The sequence below is a fragment of the Myxocyprinus asiaticus genome, chromosome 38 (assembly GCF_019703515.2).
Source record: "Myxocyprinus asiaticus isolate MX2 ecotype Aquarium Trade chromosome 38, UBuf_Myxa_2, whole genome shotgun sequence".
NCBI lineage: Eukaryota > Metazoa > Chordata > Actinopteri > Cypriniformes > Catostomidae > Myxocyprinus > Myxocyprinus asiaticus.
This window is the reverse complement of record NC_059381.1, coordinates 15,057,160-15,079,118: the sequence shown is the minus strand read 5'-3', so window position 1 is coordinate 15,079,118 and position 21,959 is coordinate 15,057,160. Positions and strand designations below refer to the sequence as shown.

General features: G+C 36.1%; 1 protein-coding gene across 4 annotated transcripts; it reads right to left on the bottom strand.

Moving 5' to 3' along the window:
• Positions 1-148: 148 nt before the first annotated feature.
• LOC127428872 (sphingomyelin phosphodiesterase 4) lies at positions 149-21,288 on the bottom strand. 4 transcript variants are annotated; one of them, XM_051677526.1, is made up of 20 exons: positions 21,234-21,288; positions 20,689-20,784; positions 18,314-18,400; positions 14,840-14,976; positions 13,597-13,672; positions 13,411-13,507; positions 13,229-13,281; positions 12,929-13,080; positions 12,671-12,803; positions 12,189-12,260; positions 7,431-7,520; positions 5,108-5,256; positions 4,824-4,914; positions 4,559-4,659; positions 4,259-4,422; positions 2,818-3,023; positions 2,125-2,355; positions 1,329-1,460; positions 1,099-1,227; positions 149-813 (listed from the first exon to the last, which is right to left on the bottom strand). In XM_051677526.1, exons 2-20 carry the CDS (start codon positions 20,752-20,754, stop codon positions 490-492), a joined length of 2,490 nt encoding a protein of 829 aa, XP_051533486.1. In that variant the 5' UTR covers positions 20,755-20,784; positions 21,234-21,288; the 3' UTR covers positions 149-489. The 4 variants fall into 4 exon arrangements, with proteins under 4 accessions (XP_051533486.1, XP_051533485.1, XP_051533487.1 ...); XM_051677525.1 differs by having other exon boundaries at positions 21,162-21,265; XM_051677527.1 differs by lacking the exon at positions 7,431-7,520 and having other exon boundaries at positions 21,162-21,265.
• Positions 21,289-21,959: the final 671 nt, after the last annotated feature.

Here is a 21,959-nt window from a genome sequence, read left to right as displayed (position 1 = left end):
TCCAGTAATTTCACGTGATGCTTTCATTATGCCTGTTTAATGAAGTGCAGTCAGTTCAAGAAAAATAAAATGAATAATATATATATATATATATATATATATATATATATATATATATATATATATATATATATATATATATATCACACATACATACACACTTCCATTGTAAGTGGCTCACTGTAAACAAGATTTGTGCTTTTTTTAAGAAAAGGAGGGGCAAGTCTAAATTATTTTTTGTGGTAATCAATATTATGCCACAAATGCTGTCGATTGAGCTTAACTTGTATTAAACCCGGAATATTCCTTTTATTCCCCTAAATTAAGTTTCTGTTCTGTTTTGTCATTAAAAAACAAATCGCACTTGCAGTGCAAATACTTCATAAAAATAGCAAACCATTCAGCATCTTAACAACAGGACATTGGGATTTTTGTGTTGACATTTTTTTTTGAAAGAGAGCAAATAAACCAAAATTGTAGCAATATCAACTACTGAATTTTTAGTTTTTCACTGAGGAAATTTAATAGGAGCTCGTATAGAAAGCTAACAATGAGAATGAGCCCAGTGCAGGAGAAAACCCCAAAAGAGAGTAGTGTAAACAGCATGTAGAGTAGGAGGAGCAGGAGGAGGGTGCGATAGCTGGCCAGCACTCGCAGGCTGAGCCGGGCACGCTGTGGACCTCCTCTCATCTGCCGTGTCACTGGGCTCCTCCGCCGTTGCTCTGCCACAACTGAGGAACTGGTCAAATAGTGCCTTCCTACACTGCCCAGAATGTCATGTCGAGAGCACAGTGCCTCCATGTGGTCTCCCAACTATAGAAAACACAGAATGCAACAAAATAATTTTACATTTGGATGAAATGACTCCCACATGCATTATCACTGCATATTCAAAAGACTAAGAGGCATTCGCACTGAACATGTTTATGTGTTTGCCCGAGCTGTTTTTCCAAGTAAACATGCGCTAGACGGACATCTTTGACCATTGTGCCGTGTCTCGCTGCTTTTTTAATGTGTTTGGTCTGAACGTTCCCTAATGCATTTTATTTACCGACTTTTATTTTTGGATGGTATTGTAGGCTTAAACAATTTGCTTACCCTTGCATTGATAAAAGAAGATATCTGGAACAGCAGTCGAACCATGAAAGCATTTTCATAGCTCCTTATAGGTTGAAGCTCTGGATCTCCTTGATATTCAATTTCAAACCTGCGAAGACCATTGATGATCTGCAAAACATGAAATGAAAACAAGTGGAAATTATACATGTAGAATATCATTCTGACTTGAATAAATTGAACATGTTGAAGATCGCCATACTAAAACTCACCTGCAACCTGCCCAGGTCTGTTAACACAAGGCCATTCTCACTTGGAATGCAGTCTGGAAGTTGTTTAGACCCCCCATTATCTTCTTCTGATGCCACATTAACAATCAGCTGAGACAACTGTCCTGTATTCAACTATATAACAAAAAATAGTCCTTTTGATAAAAAGGTCTTTTAAATGTTAATTTATATACAGTACTGTGCAAAACTCTTAAGCACATAAGATGTTTCACAAAAACATTTGTCTTAAGATGGTTATTTATATCTTCAGCTTTAGTGTGTCAATAGGAAATATATATTTTAGACTCCCAAACATTACTTTTGCAAATAGAATAGAAGAACAGGGAGCCCTGCAACACACGACATGGCACCCACAGAGCGCCCCACTGAACATCGTATCAGTCTGAAATTACATAAAGAGACAGAAGCAACTGAGACAGCCTAAATAGATAGAAGAACTGTGGCGAATTCTCCAAGAATCTTGGAACATCCTATCTGCCAGCAACCAAGAAAAACTGTGTCCAGTTGTACCTAGGAGAGTTGGTGCTGTTTTGAAGGCAAATGTGGTCACACCAAATATTGATTTAGCTTTTTTATGTTTACTGGACTTTGTATGACGTTAATTGATAAATAAAAACAATGGCATTATTTTTGAAAAAATCTTCACTATGTAACATTTTTCACAAGTGCCTAAAACTTTTGCACAGTACTATATACTGGAGTTCCCAGGACAATACATTTAAATGCAAAAACGAATATGATGTGCATCTTTTATATAACTGAAATTATCTAGACTGACCCGGAATATTTGACAGAGGTAGTCCAGGGCTTTGTCTAGGAACTCGTGAGTTTTTTTCACAACCTCTCCCATATCATCCATCTCTCCTCCAGTAAAGGTGTTGTTATGATCTGAGGAGCCACCTCCAAACCACGAGAGAAAAGAGTTGTTTGCAGCCATCTCTGTGGAGTGATCCGATATCCGTTTAGCTGTCTGTCTGGCTTGGGCGATAATCTGGATCAGCTTTAATACCTGAAATTGATAAAAGGAATCATGGTAATATGTTTATAATCTCTTTTTTAAAGGGATAGTTCACCCAAAAATGAAAATTCTGTCATTATTTACTCATGCTCATTTTGTTCCAAACTCATATGACGGGAACAAAAAATGAGATGTTAGGCAGAGTGAGAGCCTCAGTCATTATTCACTTTCATTATATGGAAAAAGATCCAAGCATTCCAAGCGAATGGTGACTAAGGCTAACCATTCATCTCATTTTGTGTTCCATGAAAGACATGTTCATGATATAAGTCATACAGGTTTGGAATAACATGAGGGTGAGTAAATGATGACATTCTTGGGTGAACAGTCCTTTTATGAAAATATGACTGCTCATCACACGCTTCTGGCATTCAAAAGTCCAAGAGTTAGTGTTTATAGCAAAATCAGTCTAAATTCAAGGTGTATGTGTCATAAGTTGTCATCATAGCTTACGGTATTTCGTAGATCAGGGCCAAACATCAGCCTGTATTGGCAGTCCTGCCCCTCCAGGCTGTACACATGACTTTTGACCTTGAAGACGGCGTCTGTTCCCATCGGCTGCCGGGAAGAAAGGAAGCTGCCACCATGTGAAGGTGTTAGAAAGACACGGTTTTGCCGTTGCAGGATAGCATGCTCTGGCTCCAAAAACAGCTGCTCTCCTAGAAAAAATAAATAAATAAATAAATGGAACTTGGGGGGGGGGGTCCCCTGGTGTTTCATCAAAACTAGAATAATAGAAACAACTTTGTTTTCCAAATGACTGCAGTGACAAATTGACACTGGATTATTTATGAAAACTGGGACAGACAATGGACATATTCATTGCCAAGTGCTATTTATGACGGAACTTACAGAAAGCTACTGAGTGACACTGTCAGAGATGATCCTCTTTTTCTCTTCTCACAAATAGGGTAAGATATAATTATTTTTTTATTTTTTTATTGTTCGTACACCTAAATTACAAACATTAAATAATCTTTTATCTTAGTACGAAACCGTTGCCCACAGTAATATGCACACAGTTAATGTGCACATAGTTTTGCCGGTTTTTATCTTACACTACATATTAGCTAACTATGAATCAGTTGTAAAGTTATTACATGGATGCTATCTGGAGAAATATCTTTGTCCATTTATTATGCTGTGCCCGTGAGCGGCTTTCCCTCAATATCTTTAAAATACGCAAGCCATGTTTATAAACGATGGTGATAACAGAGAAAACAATTAATTAAGACACATAATAACCTGAACATTTAAGCTAAGTCTTATTTACAGCTCTACCATACACTATGCATCTTGGCCACAGTGACTATTTAAATTAAAAACCTTTAGTCTATTACTGAGCCTAAAATGTCTTACAACTCATTAAAGCATAAAAATGACTAATTGTAATCAATACATCTAATTATTCTGTGAATTTTTGGTAGGGATTCCCATAGGGATTCTTGGGGAATCGTGCGTACATCTGATGTAAGTATTCAGTTCAAACACACTAGACAGTCGATAAAACAACAAACCTCTTTTTAACTAATTTATGTTATTTTTTTTTAAGGTAAATTGAATTTAATTACTAGTTGTTTTTTTTATAACTTCTATCAAAATGTAGTCATGGCAGATTGCCTGTAAGAACAAATCAGGATCATATGTCGATTTACACGTGGGCGGGAGCAATTTACACAAAAATGCATTCTGCTCGTGTTTCATGAATGAGGCCCAATGAACCAAAACTGGGTCTTAACAAGATTATTGTGATTTTCAAGATTTACTCTTCCAGAAGTCCTTAAAAGAAATCCATTTAGAAAATCTGATGTATGATCTTTTGGGCATCTTTCGTGAGAAAAATAAAAAATTCTCCTGTTATAGTCAAGTATCTCAAGAGGCTTTTCTCACATACCTTTCTGGATCATCTCTGCTAGGTTTGGTTGAACAAATACTTTGGCTACCCTAAAGACCATCAGGGCATTTTTGGCATTGACTAAGTCTGTCCGCATGGCTCGATTCAAAAAGCCCTGGAAAAGCTTTGTGTACATAAGCAGATTCTCCTGGACAAATGATGCCCTGTGAATGACAAAAACCCTGTTGGTATATCTTGATCTGATGGTCACAAAGTGTCTAAGTATATTAAATGATTTCCACGAAACCACAACTGACTCTGTATTTTAACACTGTAGCAAACACCCAATATGTGAAATACCATTTGTCAGGAACAGTTTTGTTCTGGCCATCTGCATGTTGATTGTTTTTTTCTCCAGTGTATCTCCAGGGTTGAATGTAACTAAGCCATGTCTCTAATACCTAAAAAGACAAAATAATCAAACACATTAGGTTAGAATTATTTAATTAGACTTTTTCAATTGAGAGATTTTATATATAATTGTTCCACAAGAACTTTGTGTGATGTAGGATGCAAAAGTTAATGTGTGCACTAACGTTCTTTACTAACATTGAAAGACATTTACCGCTCTGAAAGAGGCGTCCAAAGGCCAGTGTCCAAAGCAGTGTTGTAGGAAGACATACAGCTTCTGCTGAACAAACCTCTGCACCACCACACTGTGGGAGACAGAGAGTGGAGGCATACTGACAGAGTAGTAAAACAGAAGACAGCTCAATCAAGCCACCAGGGCCTGAACGATTAAAACGCTTCTCTTTACGACTTGCCACCTTAGATTTACAGATGTGTTTTAGCAATATAGGATGATCTGCTGGATAAGTTGACAGATGCTTTCAGGCTGTTAAAACCCACCGTTTGAGCTCCTCCAGGGGACTGCCATGGGAGTGGGTGGAGGGCGAGGAGGAGATTGGCTCCTGCTTCAGGCTGCTGGAGAAGGCGTGTAGATGCTTGATCAGGAGACGCACAACAAGGACGTGCTCTTCCGAAGGCATGAAGGGCTCCTGAGACATTGTCCCAACACCACAAAAACAAAGTCAGACAGTGCTCTGGATTATTTAATGCCGTTAGGCCTGGGTGCCAATTCAGATTACCTAATTCGATTCTGATTAATTTGGGTATATTTCAGTTATAATGTCCATTTTGTTTAGCCTACATATGAAAGCAATATGACGATTCTCAATACTAATTTCGATACAACAAAACACTAATTTGAGTAACCATTATTTCAAGTTCTCACGTAATTATTCAAGACAAGTAAATAGTAATAACAAATGACAAGCAATAGAACAAAAATACAAATTATTCAAACAGTGCTTTAAGTTTTTAAAAGCAGTATCAGGTATTTAAGTAAACATTCAGAAACTAAAAAAGTAATAAAATGTAACATAAAACTAATCAAATTAGGGATGCACTGAAATTTCGGCCGCAGAAAAGGCAAAAAATGCTATTTTTGGTTTTCGTCCGAAAGAGACAAAAATGCCGAAAATTTGAACAGAAAATGTTACTTTAAAATCCGGTAACAGAAAGGCTCACATGAAGAAAATGCATTGTTTATGTTGCACATTAAAAACCCCATCCCCAGAAGTGAAGCTCTCTTAGTCATTAGCGCAATAATGATGAGCGTTTTCCAGTTTCCGGTATTGAATCATGGTCATTACTGTCAAGATCCAGTATGACTTTAAAGACACATAAAATCACCATTAAAAGTAGTCCATACGACTTGTGCATTATATTCAAAGTCTGTGGAAGCCATACAATAGTTTTGTGGATCGCAAAGGATGCGTTTAATAAGTAAATATATCCTCTGCATGTGCAGCACGCTTCAGTGAATGAGCGCTGATCTGTTGTTGACACACACTCATTGTTCATGCACGGCTTGAAGCATTACTATTTTTAGCGTGGCTCGAAGTTCTTCCTGGAATGTTCTGAGTAGTATGAGCAGTTAACAATAAAGGTTTTTGTAATAGGCTACACATTTTCTATGTAATTCTTTTCTGTCTACTCTATTATATAATAAAATGTCTAGTTATAGAAAAAGTGGTTTCCGATGCACAATAACATTTAAAATCTTTTTTTCTTGTTTTTTCAAACAAAGTGTAATTTAAAATAATAATTTTCGGTTTTCAGCCCAGTGTTTAGTATTTACGGTTTCGGCCTGGAATTTATTTCGGTGCATCACTAACTTAAATTACTGGTCTTCATTGTATGACTATAATACCTTAATACTTTTCAAAGCTACTGAAGTTATCCAGCCAAGAGCAGCAAGTAGTTTTCTTGTTATTGTTGTTTAATTAATATTAACGATATAAAACTCTGTGGCAGGTCTATTAGGCTGCATTTACACTTCGAGTCGGATATTTTGATCGATATCTGCTTTATGTTTGTTTAAGTTAACTTTAGACATAACTGAATGTGTTTACATTTCTACCTCACCTTTACCGCTTCGGCACAAATCCACATTAGCGCAACTCCATGAGCGCTCAAGTAAAAAATCAATCTTGTTATTTCAAAATTCGATAACGGCGAACATTTAAATGAAAATCACGATTAACTGGAAAATCTATTTTATTGCCCCCCAGGCCCAATCCTATCAGATATGATGCAAACAACTCCTTATACAGCACCAACAGTGTAAAGCTTTTAAATAAAGCCATCATACATGTGGCATTGAATACAGAGCTTGGAAACAACTTTGGTCTGTTCCAATACAACACCACAAAAAGATTTATGGGCAATTTGGTCTGAATATTCTGTGTAGTGTAGTAGTGTTTGCATTGTTGAAGGCACAAGAACAACCACACTCCAAAAAGAGAAAATTAGATCTAATAAAAAGAGAAATAAAAAATAAATCAACACAAAACTGCGTTAAAATCATCATTTGATTAATATACATGCTTTTTAAAACAACAACAACCACAACAACAACAAAAAAGCTTCTCACATTTACAAGCTCTTGGCATCACAATACCTCATAATTTTAGGAGATCACAAAGACAAATTATTAGTCATATTAATTCAAATCACACATTATAATCAGGCCAAATATCCCAACCATGAATGACAGACAATGACCTAAAGACTTAAAAGATTACTGTTAAAACCAACCTCTAGTCTAACCCCTAATCTAAGGTTACCTCCAGGAAGCCCGTGGAACTGAATGAAAAGGTAAAAGTACTTGGTATGTGTGGAGGGTCCCAGAGCCTGGTGAGGTGGGGGGTTGGCACAGCATGCTGGACATACTGAGGCGGTACTGCAACAACGCCAGCTGAAGGACCCATCACAAACAGGTGGAGGGGGAGGGTGGAGAAGAGAGGGAGGAGAAGGGCACAGTGGGGTGGGGGGAGGAAAGGAAGAAAAAAAGGGGAGAGGAGCAGGGCAGTGAACATGAGAATAGAAAGGAAAAAGGACAGAGTGCAATCCAAGAAAAATAGTCGGACATAGTCAGGACCAAAATGGGGGTGTAAAAAGGGAAAGAAAGAGAAAAATCGATATTGACCACAAAAGACACAAATTCAATGAACATGGAGATGATGCAGTAGTCCTTTTCACCACCAAAGGCAAATCTCTAGTAATGCCACTAAGAGTGACATTTAAAACAGCGAATGACTTTGATTATCTAATTATATTCATGCCTAAATTTCTCCACTATTAAGGTTCATTCTAAATAATGTTACAGAGAAAAGGGTATCTAAGTGTTTTGGATTACTACTGCCTACTTCCTGTGAACTTTGGGACTGACGATGCTAACTACAAAAAGTATGGTAATTAGTGGAATTGACTTGAGAATTGAGTCAAGCCTACTGAGCAACATTATTTATAATGTTGGCCTTGATTTTCAAAGAGAGATCTTTAAGAAAGTACGCCAAAGGTAGTTTACCTACTATCAAATTTCCAAATGTTCCAAGAGCTAACGAAAGAAAAGACACTGCATCCTTAAGTCTTCACGACGAAATATACTTAAAGGAGTCACCAATTTACTCTTCTTATACAAGTATTGATCCTTTTAGCTAAATAAATTCAGTCTATACACATGCAATTATATATTTGCAAGGTGGATTTTCATTAATACACTAGAGTGTAATTCTCAGTAAACTGGTGAGTTCCACATCACAATCCCCACAATAAAAGATGCAGATTAAATGGTGCCACACAGATGCTCTGGGCTGACTGGAGGGAGACTTGCACTGATATACTGACTTTAATAACAGTAAACATGGACAGAGATGTGTTAAACGGACAAAGAAGTAGACTTGTAAGCCAGAGATACATACACCCCAAAGCTGAACAACAAATACAAAAGACAAATCAAAGAGCCAGCAGGCTGCGTCATGCAGACACAAACATGAAGGAAGCAAAAGCACTACTACTTGAATCACATGCCAAATCGGTGCAGTGTGCTTATTCTGCTTTTGCCCACATGACCAAAAAACTGACAACACAAAAATTAAAAGGTGTATTTTCCCCCAATATAGGCTACTTCCAGCAATCGTATGACTTTGGCTTGATTTTGCCTCACTGAACAGGTACAGTTGTGCTCAAAAGTTTGCATTCCCTGGCAGAAATTGTGACATTTTGGCATTGATTTTGAAAATATGACTGATCATGCAAAAAAAATGTCTTTTATTTAAGGATAGTGATCATATGAGGCCATTTATTATCACATAGTTTTTTGGCTCCTTTTTAAATCATAATGGTAACAGAAATCACCCAAATGGCCCTGATCAAAAGTTTACATACCCTTGAATGTTTGGCCTTGTTACAGACACACAAGATGACACACACATATTTAAATGGCAATTAAAGGTTAATTTCCCACACCTGTGGCTTTTTAAATTGCAATTAGTGTCTGTGTATAAAAATTAAATGAGTTTGTTAGCTCTCATGTGAATGCACTGAGCAGGCTAGATACTGAGCCATGGGGAGCAGAAAAGAACTGTCAAAAGACCTGCGTAACAAGGTAATGGAACTTCATAAAGATGGAAAAGGATATAAAAAGATATCCAAAGCCTTGAAAATGCCAGTCAGTACCGTTCAATCACTTAAGAAGTGGAAAATTCAGGGATCTCTTGATACCAAGGTCGGGTAGACCAATAAAGATTTCAGCCACAGCTGCCAGAAGAATTGTTCGGGATACAAAGAAAAACCCACAGGTAACCTCAGTAGAAATACAGGCTGCTCTAGAAAAAGACTGTGTGGTTGTTTCAAGGAGCACAATACGACGATACTTGAACAAAAATGAGCTGCATGGTCGAGTTGCCAGAAAGAAGCCTTTACTGTGCCAATGCCACAAAAAAGCCCGGTTACAATATGCCCGACAACACCTTGACACGCTTCACAGCTTCGGGCACACTGTAATTTGGAGTGACGAGTCCAAAATAGAGCTTTGTTTGGAGAGGGGTCAACAAAGGCATATAGTGAAAAGAATACCATCCCCACTGTGAAGCATTGTGGTGGCTCACTGATGTTTTGGTGGTGTGTGAGTTCTAAAGGCACAGGGAATCTTGTGAAAATCGATGGCAAGATGAATGCATCATGTTATCAGAAAATACTGGCAGACAATTTGCATTCTTCTGCACGAAAGCTGTGCATGGGACGCACTTGGACTTTCCAGCACGACAATGACCCTAAGCACAAGGCCAAGTTGACCCTCCAGTGGTTACAGCAGAAAAAAGGTGAAGGTTCTGGAGTGGCCATCACAGTCTCCTGACCGTAATATCATCGAGCCACTCTGGGGAGATCTCAAACGTGCGGTTCATGCAAGACGACCAAAGACTTTGCATGATCTGGAGGAATTTTGCCAAGACTAATGGGCAGCTATACCACCTGCAAGAATTTGTGGCCTCAGACAACTATTACAAAAGACTGCACGCTGTCATTGATGCTAAAGGGGGCAATACACAGTATTAAGAACTAAGGGTATGCAGACTTTTGAACAGGGGTCATTTCATTTTTTTTCTTTGTTGTCATGTTTTGTTTTATGATTGTGCCATTCTGATTATAACCTACAGTTGAATATGAATCCCATAAGAAATAAACGAAATGTGTTTTGCCTGCTCACTCATGTTTTCTTTAAAAATGGTACAAATATTACCAATTCTCAAAGGGTATGCAAACTTTTGAGCACAACTGTAGGCCTTTGAGCAATGTGGAAAACAAATGCAAGGGAAATTCTTGTTCTACACCAGTAGTTCTCAACCACAGGGGCCACAGATCACTAGGGGGCCAAAGAAATCTTCCAGAGGGTTGCACAAGATGACTGAAAGAATGTGAACTATAATCAACAATATGCTTAAAACGCATTATCACATTGTTAATCAGACTTACAGAAGTGATGCAAAATCTGAAATGAAGATGGTAAATAGATTGATTCGGAAACTCAAATCGAAGAACAAGACTAATTATGATAAAAACAACTTGTGATATCAATCTTTTTTTTGTAGCAAAGACAAATATAGGTATGATAGCGTATAAAACCAAAGAGACAGTCAATTACATGTCTGCTTGCATATGCTATACTACGAATGAAAAGGTGACGAAAAGGGATTTTATGTTTTGTTGAAAGACAAGCACTAAAACAATGACAAAAACTGGATGATTCTTTAAAATAATAAATGGCAAACTGCTATGATAAATTCTGTTCTCTGTAATTACTAATGTCTCAGAAATGCCTATGCATTTCATGTTGAACAATTTAAGCATTAGCAAAAATACAAATAACTGAATAAAAGTACTGCAGTATCCAACTGTATCATGAGGTGGCTGATTATGTGAGCTCCACTGTCACTGTCGTTCAACACCATTGGAAGCCATCACATTTCTGTTCACTTGCATAAAGTTACACTCAACTTTGTCGCATCACAAACGTTGTCAACCCATTTGCCTCAAATTGTCAACTCTCACTCAGTACATTTATGTGCATTTTGAAAGTTCGACTTAAGTCAGACTACAACAATTTAGCTTTTAAAAATGTCGTACTGTAAACGCTTTATTCGGTTTTTGCGAAGTCTGACTGAAGTCCAAAGTATATTTCGGTTTTGATGGGAATGCTTAGTGTATGCATAGTCAAACGCTCGCCTTTCAAAGTATACTTCATTTCACTGTGCACACATAAACTGCTAAGACTCAATTCATTATCTTCAAGAGTAGACCCATAAATGTCTTTATATTCCTTCAGACTCGAGTTATACAAATGCAGTTATCTCCTGACCTCCTCACAGACATGCTATAGATGTGCACATCCACTGTTGTTGTTTCCACATTCGTCTCCAGTTGTTTATTGGGATTACTTCTTCTTCAAGCGCTTCTTCGTGAAAGTAATGGCTCAACTGTGAGTGTTACCACCTTGTAGACCCACTAATTAGTGCAAATAATTCCAGGCGCATGCGCATACAGCACGTTCAGAGTACGTGTGGTTAGAAAAATTGGGCCGCACGCGTTCAGTGCTCGAGCACTCTGCTGATGTCGAAGTTTGCGTCATGTAGACTCCTAGAGTTCGCGTCTGACTGAAGTACACTTTGGACTTAACAGACCAAGATATCAATATTGTAGCTCAGCTTTGTCCAGCATCAACTATACCACAATTGCCCATGGCATTGTGTGCATGCTCCGAAAGACAGAGGTGATGTGCAAAATGTATTTATCCCAGAAGTCTGAATGTGAACGCCCTTTTGCTTCAATGCTCGATACTGGGTCAGTTGAAATAAACAAGAAAATATTTTTCTCATAATTTTGTATAAATGACACTCCAAATATGAAACACAAAGAGGAACTTGGTAAACAGAGAGTGTGCCATTCACAGAGTGCATGAGTCAGGGTGGGTGCTGTGCAGCAGTCCCTATGCAGTGCTGGGGTGAAGGGTGGTGCTTTTCAGCCAGCCAGCCAGCCGTGCGGTGGAGGGAGTGTGAAGCTCTAAAGGCCAGTGCCAGGTTCTTACCTTCACCTGAGGAGACTGCAGCTTCTGGTACATCTCCAGAGAATAGTGATGGAGCCACATTTCCACAAACACCTTTAAAGGTGCACACAAGTAGGGTATTAACACAAAAAGCAAAGAACTTAGTTGGTCTTATGCATTTTACTTTTAAAGATACACTCAGTAATTTGTTCCTCAATTAAAGTATTCCCCCTAAAGAAATGAATTTATAAATAATAAGCCGCCATGTTGAGATCACATGACCAGCCGAATACTACTTCCTTTATCTCAGTATGCCCCATATAATCAGAAACTTCTACTAATGGAATATCTGACTGCAAAAAGCATTTTTCCACAATGACATCAGTAAACAAAAATTATTGCTTTTGCATGATGCTGTATACACGGCACTAGGTGCCAATATAAGTCCAAGACAACTGCCATTGCACAAGCAAGTGCATTACTGAGTGAACCTCAAACTATGAACAATTTGCATGAGTTCCTACCTGCAGAAGTGTCTCTGACCTCCAGATCTCGTGAGCAGCAGGGTCTGCATTGACTGAGGGCTGATGGGTTATATGACGCTTCAATAGACTGCTGCTGTGACCACCATATCCAACATAAGGCACATTGGAAGACCTGGGAAAACAGCATATGAAATTGCTTTGAATACTAGTGTGAACGACCATGTTATTTAAGATGAATTGATTATTACAGAGAAAAGTATTTTCAATTATTCAAGCATTTTCATTACAGTTTGATACCTTGGGGCAGGAGAGGCTACAGTGCCCCTGGTGTCTGAGAAAGGTGATGGAGGCACATTGCCCTCTGTAGGGAGGAAGTACTTAAGGTAGTTGTCAACAAGCACAAAGTACGCACTGTCTGAGCAACTGCCATGTGGCCCTGGGGGGTAGTTCTGAAAAGATGATTAAACATTTTCAACAAAGAGCCAATACATTTCTGTAATGCTGACATAACAGTCAGGGTTCGAAATATCCAATAACACCCATGATATATTTGTTCTTGAAAAACACATTCCCCTCTGATATCAGATGAGCTCTTACCTTTGGTGCATTGAGACTGGAGGCAAAGTTGAACATATAAAATTCAAAAGGATCTGAGAAAGAGTAAGAACAGATAATTATGTGAGAGAAAGTCACAGAATGATGAAATAGTCTTGTAACAGTAATAATAAGTTATATAATATTCACTTATTTTGAGGGTGAACGGAGGAGCTAAGACATACTGAGCAATAGAAGGCCTGACATGGGGAACTGAATTTTATTATGAAACAGAGGGCAATCTGGAAGAACTCCGGCCTGAATGGACGACTTAATAGGACCCTGTGAAGGATAGAATACATTTAAAGATACATTTCAGTGAAATAACTTTGTAATAGGCAATCAACTGTTTGAAACTACAAAGTTCTTACCGGCAGATAACTGACTGGAAACTCATATTTGTAGTCTTCAGCTTGTAGTTTGTACACTAATTTCATCATCAGGCCACTGTTGAATAAGTTGTCCCAAAAGAGCAATGAAACTTTTCATATTTATATCAGATGTAGCTCTTCTCTGATGAACTGTGGTCATGGTACAAATGACTAGGGGTGGGTAAAAATATTGATTTTCCGATGCATCACGATCTTCATTTGAACAATCTCAATATCGATTCTTAAATCCCAAAATGTATCTTTTACTCAGTGTGCAACCCTCCACTAAAATAAGAGGAAATCACTCGCATTTGCAACCAAATTTCGCACTATATGACTAAAATGTACATATTTGGCAACTGGCTGGTAAATGTTTACATTTCACTCATCAGTTATTGTGTAGTATAGTGGTGGATTATTAAGCAGTCAGATCCTTTCACTGTGTGTTAAAAGTTGTTCAGTGTACTGTGTGTCCAAAGACAAGATCCACACGCCCCATTTGTCATTGAATAATGTCTCTTTTAATACCCTTTCTGTTCTTTATAGTCCAGTTGTTGATCAAAAACAACAAAAAAACATTCTAATCATCCATGGCATAGATGAGATAAAGCCATTCGAGTCCTGCTCTTAACAGAGATGCCGGTTTTCTTAGAGACAGTAACTGTTTTAGCATGTTCAACAAATCAATGTAAATACTTGTAAATAGTATAAGTTATGCAATTAAACAATAAACATGTAACAAAAAATAACATCTTGTTTATATTATAAATATAATATAAATTTTATTGATTGATTACATGGATTTGTTTATTTTTAAAAAGCCAAAATGTGACCAAAATGATGAAAAACTACTATAATTAGTCAAATTAATATTTTCTTAATGTACCTAGTTAGAAGGTCTCTAACCACATACGAATCTATATCAAATTGGAATCGAAAGCTTGTGAATCAGAATCGAATCGGGAAATCTGTATCAATACCCAGCCCTACAAATGACTAAAGCTGTGCCAATACAATCAAAACAACATTTTATTTTCCCTACAATTTTACATGGAACTGTGGATCTCCACGTTTTTTTTTTTTTTGCATGCATGTATTTATTTCCCTACAGTTTAATGAATGAATGCAAGCAGATTCTGAAACACTGATTCACAAACTCTGAAGCTGCAATTTCATACTATGGCCAAATGACATGTAAAAACACACAAAGGATATCACATGTATAAACAAAATGACTGTCAACCTTGGATCCAGAAAGTCCATGACAATGTTGTACTCAGTTGAGCGGGCATGCAAAAAACGAAGATTCCAGCCAGTAAGGATTCCATCCAGACTTCCAAACACACTCTCCACCAACCAGGGAAAAATTCCATGCAGCTCCTAATCAAACATTTGAATAAACAAACACCAAAAACAATTTAGTTCCTTCATAACTTTTTTAACACAAAGAGCTGGGGCACATGTGTCAGCCTCAAACTAACTAATCCAAGTAAACTATGGGGTTCAAATCAAATCAAATCCCTTTACTGTCACTCAACCATATACACAAGTGCAACAGTGGGTGAAAGTCTTGGGTGCAGTTCCAAGCAACATAGCAGTATGACAATTACAATAAACATCTGATTTACACATAACAGTTTACACATCTTGTTACACAGCACAATATACACCTAATAATATACAATATACACAAAATAAGAACACCGTATACAAAAAAAATTATATACAATATACATTATACACAAAAGACTGTATACAATAAAAATACAATGCACCCCCCTCCCCCCATGTAATCAGTGGAAATAAATATGAAATGTTATGTTGAAATTCAGCTGTCGGTTGATAGTCAGTTGCCAGTGTGTTATTAAGAGAAATATAAAATGCGAGTCCAATCTGAGGCTAATAATAAATGTGCGGTGCTGATATATGTATCGTGAGTGATCAAGAGTTCAAAAGTCTGATTGCTTGGAGGAAGAAGCAACTTAGTGGACAAACTAAGAAAAGTAACTTAGTGGACAAACGAAGCACAAACAAACCGGGTCACAGCCAAGTTCAGGATAGAATAAACATCATCCATTCAGACAGAGTTCAGTCAGGGAGAGGGTAAAGTGGTGCCAGCAGGACAGCAGCCGGTCCAAGTGCCAAATGGATTACACTGCCTTAAATCTTTAATACATTGAAAACATTGCAGCTACCTCAATGGAATATGCTTCAACTCTCTGACCAACCTAACAAAAAAACTCCTGCACTGTTCTGGGTGTAAAAAGAAAAGTTTGAGAAATGTGCAACTGATTCATAACTTTTCCAGTCACTTGTGATTACTGGATAGGATTTTTATAATCAATGTGTAGACTGCACTCACAAAGAGAAATTTCAAGAAAAATAAATTATGGGCTGAACATATTTGTTATATATATACACTACCGGTCAAAAGTTTTGAAACACTTACTCATTCTTTATTATAATTTTATTTAATTTTTTTCACATTTTTTCACATCTGAATAATACTGAAGTCATCAAAACTATGGAATAACATAAATGGAACTATGGGAATTATGTTGTGACTAAACAAAATCCAAAATAAATCAAAACTGTGTTATATTTTAGCATCTTCAAAGCAGTCACCCTTTGCCTAGAATTTGCAGGCATGTACTCTTGACATTTTCACAACCTGCTTCTTGAGGTATCGCCCTGGGATGCTTTTTAAACAGTATTGAAGGAGTTCCCATCTATGTTGGGCACTTATTGGCTGCTTTTCTTTATTATTTGGTCCAGTTCATCAATTTCAAAAACGTTTTTTTTTTTTTTTTTTTTTTTTTAATTAAATTTTAGTTTTATAATGAAATAAATATGGTGGCACAATTATATTTTTGTCTACAAAACTAATTCAAACATTTAAGAATATGCCTTCAGATCAAAAGATTTTTAAGATCATGAGAAACATTTCAGTCAAGTGTTTCAAAACTTTTGACCGGTAGTGTATATATATAAATTTCAATTATATTTCCATTTAAGATTTCATATTTTTTTCTGAATTTACCTGGTCTTAAAATTTACACATATTTCCAGGTTTTTCATGACCATGGGAATATGTGTGCTTCCTTTTAAGGCTCTAAAACAGTCCAACACGATACTCTAAATACTAAATATTAATAATAATTGTGTTAATTAAGTGCATAAGTACAGCCCTCTACATTGCGAGTAAATTTCACACTATGCGACCAAAAAACATCTGTTATTAGCCACTGGCAAGTAAATATTAACACTTCACTCACCAGTGATAGAGTTGTGTAGTGTCGAAGCACCGAGGCCCTTTTACTGAATAAAAAGCAGTTGATTAAAAAGCTGGATTCAGCCTCATCTTTCCCTGCATGCTGTCTCATAAACGCGCAGGAAAAAGCACTTGTGTCTCATTCAGATGAGCTCCGAGCATCTCAGGGAACCGCACCGCGGATGTTACAAGAGCAGCTCTATTGAGAGCGTGTGAAGATGAACCACACCTCAAGCGCTCTGATGTGCACACCGTCTACAGAGGCTTGCGCCAAACTCACGCAAAAATATAAACAAGGTATAAACGTATTAATTTTGTGAACGCAAAGCGCTCCAGTTTCACTTAACGGCCATGTAATATCAAATGTCCATGGTCATTGTGGGTTTATTCACGCAGTGTTAATAACACGCAGTGAGACAGAGGAGATGCCCTGCTCCATTTCTGTGGAGATGATAAAATGCAAGAAACAGAATCTCAAAGTCTTCCTTCATGAGAAATAAGGGCTTGTGAGTTAATCAGATAGCCTTAAAATAATGTGTGAAAGTGAAGAATTTAAGGCAGAAATATTTTACTATTGCATAATATAATATAATATAATATAATATAATAGCTATACAGGTTGGCTGGGTTACAAAAGAAGCAAAAGAAAACAAAACACTGAAAAAGTCCAATGGATCAAAAGTAAATCGGACAAATAAGAGAGATATATTTTAGTTATTTAGAAATATTTTGATAATTTATTTTAAATTTTATACTTTTATATTTGACTGTCATTCATATGTTTTTTGAAGCCTGAAAAGGAAATAATATACCCTTATTTTATTACATGATCCAAGCTAAATTTGTATAAATGACTTTATTGTGTGCATGAAGCACACATAGTGAGTTTGTATGGTAATTAATCGTCACATTCGTGAAACACCTAAAACAGACAATTAATCATCATAGCCCTAAAACAGGCAATTAATCGTCATAATCTCAATTATTTGTTTGACAAATAATTGTCAGCCAAATTTCACAATCGTCACCCCTAATTTTCATTATTAGGTTCCTACCTAGTGAACTGTCTCGTTAAAAATGTGTACGAAATTTCAAACAGTGACAACAGCTTGTATCATTATTAAAAATGCGATTTCATGACATCAGATAAATTGACAGAATGTGAAATTTGTACATTTTTAAAAAGCTAAAATGTGATTCAAATCATAAAGCAAAATATTTAAAAAATAATTACAATATACTATATTGCGTGAATATATATGCAGAGTCCCCCTCTCTCAGTCTGCTTAATATATTTTTTAGTTATATTATGCTTACATGTCGTCAAAAGTCTGGCGAGTAAAAACAAAAATGTACTAGCCAATGACGATTCTCTCCCCAACATGATCGTAGAGGGTTGAAGTAGCATTTCAGTATTTTCACATGTATGAAATAAGAGAACTTTACCTTAGCAGGGTAATCGTCTATTATTTTGACCAACTCGTGACACCTTTGAAGAAGAGGTTTATTGGTCCAGTCTGCTTTTAAATTGGCCTGCAGCCATCAAGACATACAGATTAGCAAAAGCATTAGCAGATATAATATGTAAACATTTCACTGATTCTTGAGATAAGGGACAAAACTGTTTAAAATCTGAGTTTTTATTTTTTAATACTAAATTAATTTGAAATGGATATATTTGTAGACAAATGTCTCAGCTAACGAACGATGTAAGGGAACAGGTTTTTATAAAAACTTTTTTTTTCTGAAAATTGACATTTATTCACTTCATAACTTGCATCTTACCGTCATTTGTGTCAACTCCATCAGACACACCAAAAAGCATGCTATTTTCATTTGATTCATCCAACAAGTGTAAAGTCTTTAAGGAGTTAAGTGATAAAATACATTCAATATTATTATTTTTTCTTTCTGTTCTACATACCATTCTGAAAATTCTGACTGCATTGACAAAATGTAATATTTTTCCATCTTAACCATGTGTGGAGCCATTTTTTTCCCCCTCAGTTAAAGATGCCTCTATAAACTAAACTAAAATGCCAAAATTGATCCCACAATTTTAACAGAAATTATAATAATGAGAATGACGGAGCTGACAAGTTGAAGCTGCGACCGCAGAGACTTAAACATTGTTTAAAATATGAAAAATATCAAACGTACCAGACCACGTGTCCTACTGTTGCATCCACCATGAGCAGGAAGTGGGAAAGGGGTACTCGGAGTTAAAGCTGATCAGGACATTTTCTGATTTATTCAGGATTTTAAAAAAGTAGACGCAAAGTGAGGACACATCTTTGATAGGCAGTTTTTTATGGAAAATATACAATTTAAAGTTTTCTTAATGTATTGTTTGATATCTTACAGATCCCTACTGGTGCCCGACCGATATATCGGTCGGCCGATATTAATGCAGAAAACAATGCTTTAGAATTGGTGTCATAGCGTAGTTTGTCCAGCAGAGTGCGCTCCGACTCCATTGTTTACAGAGCTGAACTGATGGTGGCTCTGCAGACAAGGCGGAGTTCAGCGGTGTCTTCTCCGTAAATTGCTAACTAATTTGTGAAATACAAAGTATGACTGATACTAAACAGTAATACTGATGTTTATTTAGCTGTTTATTTTATTTGTATTTATTCTTTATTTAAATGGTCATCATTTGACGGATACTAAACAGTACTGATGTTTATTTAGCTATTTCTTTTATTTTTATTTATTCTTTATTTTAATGGTCAGCATTTGACTGATTCTAAACAGTACTGATGTTTATTTAGCTATTTATTTTATTTTTATTTATTCTTTATTTAAATGGTCAGCAATTGACTGGTACTAAACGGTACTGATGTTTATTTAGCTATTTATTGTATTTTTATTTATTCTTTATTTAAAAGGTCAGCATTTTACTGATAATAAACCATACTACTGATGTTCATCTATTTATTTTATTTGAATTTATTCTTTATTTTAATGGTAAGCACTTGACTGATACTAAACATACAGTACTGATGTTTATTTAGCTATTTATTGTATTTGAATTTATTTTTTATTTTTATGGTTAGCATTTGACTGATAATAAACAGTACTGATGTTTATTTAGCTATTTATTTTATTTGTATTTATTCTTTATTTGAATGGTCAGCATTTGACTGATACTAAACATATAGTACTGATGTTTATTTAGCTATTTATTGTATTTTTATTTATTCTTTATTTTCTCAGTGTTCATTTCTAGAATTTGTTGACCGTGTATAATAATAATGTCAAATATTCTTTGATAAAAATATTTATTTAAGAAAGCAGCCTTCTGAGTACCTTTGCGTAGTCATAAGGGTGCAAAATCGGTGCACAATCCACATAGAAAAGGTCTGTTTTCATTCCAGCTCAAAATTAACTATATCGGCCACCATATTGGTAATCTGTGAATTTTCCCTCTCTAAAATCGGTATCGGTCTAAAAAAAAAATAAAAAATAAAAAAAATCCCATATCGGTCAGGCTCTAATCCCTACCTTTCATTTGATATTTATATTTATGAATTTGTTGCATTTTTAAACAGTTTGTTTAGCAGTTTAACATTGTGACCTCTTGCTGAGGACAGGTTAAGTTACATTTGCTTCCAAGTATAGAGCATGCATTAAAAAAAATTAATGAAATTATTTTAAAATATAAGTAAAAAAATGTTGAGTATACACAATTCCTTTAGATTTAACTTTTCCAGTATTTTTATTATGAATTTCTTGATTTTTAAAATAAAGATGACTTTTCTATGTAAGACATGTTTTGTTTCTTATCTCAAGAATCAGTGATTTATCATTATTGCTCTTACCAGGAGGAAACTGGGCTGTTGTAGAGCAGGCGCAGCCATGAAAACGCCTCTGCTCTCAAACTGCATATCTTAACAGTCCACAGATCAACAGCAAACCTGAAAATGTTTAGATAAATGTCAGAAAAACTAATTAAAATTACATTTTACTGCAATAAAAGAGTGTGCAGCACACCCCGTGAAGTGCTAATGAAACCAACGGAAGAAGTGTATTTTACCCCCGCTTTACAAATCACTGTTCGTCTATCCGTAAACACAATAGTTTAATTGATCGAAAAAATAAAATTAAAAAAAATTCTCTCTCTCTCTCTCAAATTGCAGTTTAAACGCAGGTTTGAGGTTAGCCCACTAGCTCTACTGTCAGCTAACTGTTTAGCCTGAACAGTACATTACGTTTGCTCTGCAAGAGAATTAACAGTCGAGTTGGCATATTGTTCACATAAGACAAAATAAAAGTACGTTTTAGACAACAATACCTCACACGTAAGATAAAAAAAATAAAAATAAAAAAATATATCGTAGAATAAATTCCAATAGACCGCGCTCACATCCAACAAGAGTCTTCTTCTTCTTCTTCTTCTTTACTGTTTTTTTTGGCGGTTGGCAAACCAGCAATTGGTGCATTTTCCGCCACGTACTGGTATGGAGCATTTATATTGTGGTAAATACAAAAATAAAAAATATATATTCTTAAATCCTGTTTTTCAAATTTGTGTCCATCAAAAATATTAGTAAAAATGTATATACTCTTCCATCCTTATTTAGTAGGCTTTTCAGTGAAAGCTGAGTAATATCTATAGATTTCATTGCTTATAAGCTGTGATCTTTCATTCTTCTATGACAAACATTTTATTAGGACATGTTCAGCTGTTTCAGGAAGACCACATCTTACGCAACGACCGGATTTATGTTTGCCAATACTGAAAAGTGATTGATTTAATGAGGAATGCACAAGTCGAGATATTATGGTATCTTCCCTTCTGTTTCCATAACTATTCCTCTCAACTCCACAGCTCTTTGGATATTATATAAATGACACCCCTTTATCTCTCGATCCCATTGACCTTGCCACATCCTTATTACAGCTGTTTTGATTATTCTTTTTACTTCCATTTTACTCAATGATACACTAAAGCCTATATCATGATGTCTTACAGCTAGTTTAGCTATCTGATCAGCTTCCTAATTTCCTTCTACCCCCACGTGAGCAGGTACCCATAAAAAGGAAATGACTGTTCTTAACTGATGTATCCTATACAGACTTTGATGTATAT